Raw genomic sequence first — 6,000 nt, 5'->3', positions numbered from 1 at the left:
AAATAAAAGCATGTGTAACACAAATTGTTTGAATTTTATTGTCTACATTTTATTATTAAGAATTTCTCAAATTGCTCCATGACATTCGATATACACTAAATACTTGTCCATATAAAAAATATGTTGTATAAAAGAGTGAGAAAGAATCCCTGCCATGCATTCTTCTAAAAAAGATAATTTTTTAATAATTACAAACTTCACCCGATTAAGTTTTCTAGTTCCAAAATAACACTTTATAGGTAGGTTTTTCCTTATTAAGTTAAACTTTAATGTAAAAAAAATAATAAAAAAAACATAGTATTTTAATAATTTGTGTATATTTATTTCAAACCTTTGGTTAGATCTTAAGCGTCGAAAGAGAACACGTAAGAACCGTAGGATCTAGGGCACGTGATTTTCTCGCGTAGGGGACTAGGGCTTTAACTCTCTCATTTCCCCTAAACCTGAAACTTTCATCTGAGAGAGAGAGACGTCAAAATGGTTCAGAGGCTCACGTATCGCAAGCGCCATAGCTATGCCACCAAGTCCAACCAACATCGCATCGTCAAGACACCAGGTACAATGATTTCAGTGCTTTCCCTTTCACTCTGTAGATTCACGTTCATGATTGTATAATTCACTATTCTTAGGGACCGCGCTTTAGATCTACTGATTTCACCTGCTTCAATACCAATTTCATAGAATCTCCTGGACATGCATTAGGTTAACCTGTGACTTTTATGCTAGTTATTTAAGGGCAAAGTAATATTAAGACCTCATTTCCATTATTCTAATTACTTGTTTTTTTGTTTTAAAACAATGATTTTGGATATGGAATCTAGTATTGCTTTGTTGTTGCCTCCATGCTCTTTGCCTTGCATTGAAATTGGCCCCAATAACAAAATGTACTTGAAATTTGGTATTTATTGATGTGGGTTCTTATTATATTTTGAATTGGAGGGAGTAGTTAGTTTTGATTCTGTGTTCATTTCAGAAATAACTGTTGGGTCTTTTTATATTTTCAAAACCATTTATTTTTCTTTGAAATGGTGTGGGGGTTTTTTTTGGACGTAATCGTTGAATCGTGTATTAATGGATTCTAGAAATTTTATAATTTAGTTACTTTAATTCTCTGTTTTTTTATTAGCTATAGTTTTACCTGTTCAGGTTTGTGTTCAAGGGGATTTTGAATTGCTATACCCATGTTTTTTTTTTTACTTACTGTTGATTGATATGTAGGTGGGAAGCTTGTTTACCAGACCGCTAAGAAGAGAGCGAGCGGTCCTAAGTGCCCTGTTACTGGAAAGAGAATCCAAGGGGTTAGTACCTAATACTAGTATTTTGCTCATGGAAATGACAGTATATATGCTTGTTTTTGTCTTATTTCCCTAAACATGATGGTCTCATGTAATGCAATGTCATAATTACTTGTCATCTTATATTTTCGGGTTTTATCTACGTTTGTATATTGCACTGTTGCAGCGTGTCAAAGTATAATCATATGTGACTTGCCAACTTGGTTTTTAGAAAGCTTTAACTTGTAGTTTCAACTTGATTGTCAGGATTTATACCCCAAGGATATGCCTTCTTTAGTATCTTTGGGCCTATACATCCATGATGAGACGAAATCTTCTGTTTTAGTTACAGTTCTGATATCTTTAAATCATGTTTTGAAATTTCGTTTGTTAGTAGGCTGATAGAGGATTGGTTTTGGGATATTCAGCACATGATTAGAACAAAGTATGTTTTTTAAAAGAAATTTATTTATGTGAAGTGCTGGCATTTTTTTATTTAGAGAGTTGCCCTTTGTTTTAGTGTTGTATGCAGGTCTCTTGATACCCTGTAAAGGTATCTTTTTAATCTTTCTTTAATATTATACGCAGATTCCACACTTGAGACCTACTGAGTACAAGAGGTCTAGACTATCAAGGAACAGGAGGACCGTAAACCGTCCATATGGTGGTGTGTTATCTGGTGGAGCTGTCAGAGAGAGGTTTGTATTTGAATTTTATTTTTGTAGATTTCTTTCAAAACATCTCCCCCCCTCATCTGTTCTATATGCAGACTTGACTGTTATTTGTTTTTTTTAGATTTAATTTCAGAAACGTATGGCTTCTGTTGCTAATGGAAATTCCTTTTTTTTTTATGTGGCAGAATTATCAGAGCATTTTTGGTGGAAGAGCAGAAGATTGTGAAGAAGGTTTTGAAGATCCAGAAAGCAAAAGAAAAGTTGGCTTCAAAGAACTAAGATGTCAATGTGAGGTTTTGTTCATTTTGATTTGATGGAAACAAAATTTGAATTTTATTGTGATGATTACATTTTGGAAACTATAGGTATGACGTTTTTCTTATAATTGTGAACAAGCTTTACTTGGAATATTCAGTTAAATGGAAACGTATTCTCATTTGTCTGTTAAAATTTGATTTATGAGGAACAAGGTTTTTGTTGGGAGGGCTTTGTTCCCAGAAACCCAGTAGGTCGACCAATATTAATGATGCATATTCCATTTTTACTTGGAATGACATTCCTCCATTATGAATTCAAGCATTTTAGTTTTATTTTTTTAAGAAAAAAAGAAGCTAACCCAATTGATCTGCAATCGGGGTGCTCAAGCAAACGAAAATACGAGACAAATGACCCCGACAGCCTTCAATATCACAAAGAGAGGACAGAGCCTCTTATTTCAATTAGAGACATTCTCACAACATTAAAATATTACACATTGTATGTCTTCATTTGCTTGAAGATATGGGCCTATTCTGTTTGACAAACTGAAGGGACCCCATGATCTTGTCAAGAGGAGGGGACACCTCTTTCGCCACTGGATGGTCTTCCACTGCCGTCATACATGAGAAGAGAAACGGTGCCGTTTCTGGGTCCATGAATTTCATACCAAGTACTTGTTCTTGAACTTGGCAGAAACTCAATGTTGCACCTGTCAAAATGTCCAGCACTCCTAAATAAGGACCGTCATCTTTGAAGAAATCCTTGACTCCTTCCTCCAGCACTCTCTGTTTATCTATGTATTCCATGGCCTCTTTCACTTGTACTTGCCCATCGCTCATTATTAGTCGGGACATATTCTCGAACAACTGTAAACAAAACATATATCATACTTGGGAAAAAAAATACACCATGTAATTTTGTTGAGAGAAAAAAGTATGTCTTACTTGTTGGATATAATTAGCCCAAAATCGTACTTTGGCTCTTTCATAAGGATCTTCAGGAAAAAGTCTAGGAGAATTTTTCCAGGTTTCATCGATGTATTCAAGGATGATGTATGACTCGACAATGGGTTTTCCACTGTGGACGAGTACAGGGATCTTCTTGTGAACAGGATTGTAGTTGAGGAGCAATTGGCTCTTGTTTCTCAAATCTTCTTCTATATATTCATAAGGTATGCCTTTAAGTTAAGGGCCATTTCCACCCTCTTTAAGTAAGAACTAGCCCACATGCCATGAAGCTTCACTTCACTTTTCTCTACCATGTCTCTCGCTTCTCAAATTTTTTGGAATGACATATGTGAGGGCTATACAAAATATATAATGAACAATTGCCTCATTAAGTTGTGTCTTGATGATAAGTAGGGCTAGTCCATGGTCAACTATATACGACTTTAGATTTAAATAATACGTATCATATAATGTGTATATAAATAAAACATGTCCCATTCATTGGACTGAATTGTGATTGGTAACAAATTTGCACTTTTCTCCATGAACAAGTAACCAATACTTTAAGAATACCCATGTTTTATAATACATATTCTTCTGTGTTAGAAAAAAGTTTGCTTGTTGCCCAAAAATACATGGTCTAGTCCTAATCCTTATCCCTCGGGCTTAATATAAAGATAATATATTTAAAACTCTAGTCCAACCAACCTTTTCTCGTTTTGTAGATTTAATAAGGAAATCAATGCTAATCCTTAATATATATTATATATAACACTAGTCGGTGGAAAAGCTATGACCACTATCTCTTCATGGCCAATTTCAAACCTGTTCTAAAGGTGTTGCCCTTTAAGGGCATGCGTATCGGATGGGTTTTTTTTTTTTTTTTTTTAAATCTTTGTGCTTCTAATTTCTAAAGCTCTCATGAAAATATTCAACTCTATGGCTGAGAAACTCTGTTCCGCACTAAGTTCCTTCAGTTCAGACCAACCTTAACCTTCATATCTTAAAAAAGTTGTACCAGAAGTGCAATTCTTTGAAAGTAATCAATCAATCAGCAACCATAATTGTTTGTATTAAATGTTCATGTTGTGGTTTTACCAATTTTGTGTTATTTATTCACTACCGTTGAGGCTGAGATTAAGTTGATGATTACAGTAAAAATTTTATACTGGGTGAGATTAAAATTTTATTATTATAAAAGGGTATAATTTAGCAGAGGGAAACTCCACCTATTAACCCTATTAATCCTACTAATACTAATCACATACCCTCATTTTTGTTTCTCACTAAAATAACTCTTTCAGACTAAAATACCATTTTAACAAATTAACTCTTTTTGTTTTCTCTCCTTCATCTTCACCATCAGTCCCTTCTCTCTCAGCTCAGACCCACCATCACCATCTTCCAAGCTTCTTCCCACCGCAGCTCCCGCCACCTGGGATCGAAGCAGCACCGCTCCCGCCGCCTGAGACCGAAGCAGCACCGAAGTCGCAACCCCCATGCTCCCATCGCCAGAACCCTAGCCGCAACCCCCTTCGCCTAAGCCTGTAACCTCCATTGCCTAAACCTGCAGCCCCCATCGCCTGTGCCCGCAGCTCGTGTCACCTGAGTCCGTAGCCTCCATCGCCTGAATCGGCAACCCCATCGCTTGAGCCCACAACCCATGTCGCCTGAGCCATCAAACCCTTTGCCTTCCATTGCAGCCACTGACTAGTTGAGTGTATATATGTATTTTTTGTATTGAGTTAAAGAAAATAAATTGATATTGTTTTTGTTATTGTATTTAGTCAGAGAATGAATTGGTATGATTTTAGTTTTTGTTGTTGTATTTGATTAAAGAAAAGAAATTCATGATGCTTGAATGTTTATTCATAGAATATCTAGCTTGTGAGGAATGAGGTGAAGAATACTTCATTTTATTGAAAGAAATTGCAGGACTTGCTTTAATTTCCAACTTTATTCTAACTATTTGAGCCATGTTTTTAATTTGGTGTAAACAACGACCGAATTTAGTGTGAATCGTGGTGAGCTATGTGTGATTGTGGTGTGAACAATGTGTGAATTTAGTGTGAACCATGTCTGAAGTGAAGTTGGTGTGAACCATGTGTGATTTTCGATGTGAAAAGTGTGTGAATTTGGTGTGAACAGTGTGTTAAACATGTTCTGAATTTATGGTGAACAATGTGTGAATGAAGTATGAATTATGTGTGATTCATGTTAGAATTTATGGTGAATAATGTGTAAATAATGTGTGAAGTATGAATCATGTGTGAAATACATGTAAACCATGAGGGAACTATGTGTGAAACATGTGTGAAATACATGTGAACATGTGTAAAAAAAAATATATGTGAATCATGTGTGACTCATGAGTGAATCGTGTGTGAATCATGTGGAAAAAAATATGTATGAATCATGTGTGAGTGAACCATTTGTGAACTATGAGATGTATGAAACACGTGTGAATCATGAATGAGTCATGTGTGAAAGACGTGTGAATCATGTTAGAAAGTTGATGTTCACACATGTTTTGAATTGACCGGATCTTACTTGGAGAAAGTACTAATATTTTTAAAGGTATTTCAGTCTTTTACTATGTGTGTGAGGTTATTTGTGTGAAAAACAATGACAGAGGGTTAGAGGTAGCATTAGTAAAGTTAGTGATGTTAATTAGTGGAGTTTCCCTTAGCAGAGATGTAGTAAGAAATATGTTAACGTCAACAAAAAAACTGCTAATGTTAGTTATTATGTACTCGCAAATTTAAAGATTTTATAAAATCTTAAAATGAAATCTTTGTAACAAGATATATATTTTTTATTTATAATGTTTAAATAAATTATTAATAT

The 6,000-nt window shown here is 35.0% G+C and overlaps 1 protein-coding gene and 1 pseudogene across 1 annotated transcript; one reads left to right on the top strand and one right to left on the bottom strand.

Moving 5' to 3' along the window:
• Positions 1-363: 363 nt before the first annotated feature.
• Positions 364-2,398, top strand: LOC133830540 (large ribosomal subunit protein eL34-like). The gene is made up of 4 exons (XM_062260530.1): positions 364-556; positions 1,219-1,298; positions 1,863-1,972; positions 2,134-2,398. The coding sequence occupies exons 1-4, from the start codon at positions 478-480 to the stop codon at positions 2,225-2,227; spliced, it is 363 nt and encodes a 120-aa protein (XP_062116514.1). The 5' UTR covers positions 364-477; the 3' UTR covers positions 2,228-2,398.
• A 205-nt stretch (positions 2,399-2,603) lies between these two features.
• On the bottom strand, positions 2,604-3,675 carry LOC133830539 (glutathione S-transferase U9-like; annotated as a pseudogene).
• Between the last annotated feature and the right edge of the window lie 2,325 nt (positions 3,676-6,000).

The sequence above is a fragment of the Humulus lupulus genome, chromosome 4 (assembly GCF_963169125.1).
Source record: "Humulus lupulus chromosome 4, drHumLupu1.1, whole genome shotgun sequence".
In the NCBI taxonomy this organism is placed as follows: Eukaryota; Viridiplantae; Streptophyta; class Magnoliopsida; order Rosales; family Cannabaceae; genus Humulus; species Humulus lupulus.
The sequence above is the reverse complement of the archived record's forward strand: the minus strand, read 5'-3'. Positions and strand labels throughout refer to the sequence as shown.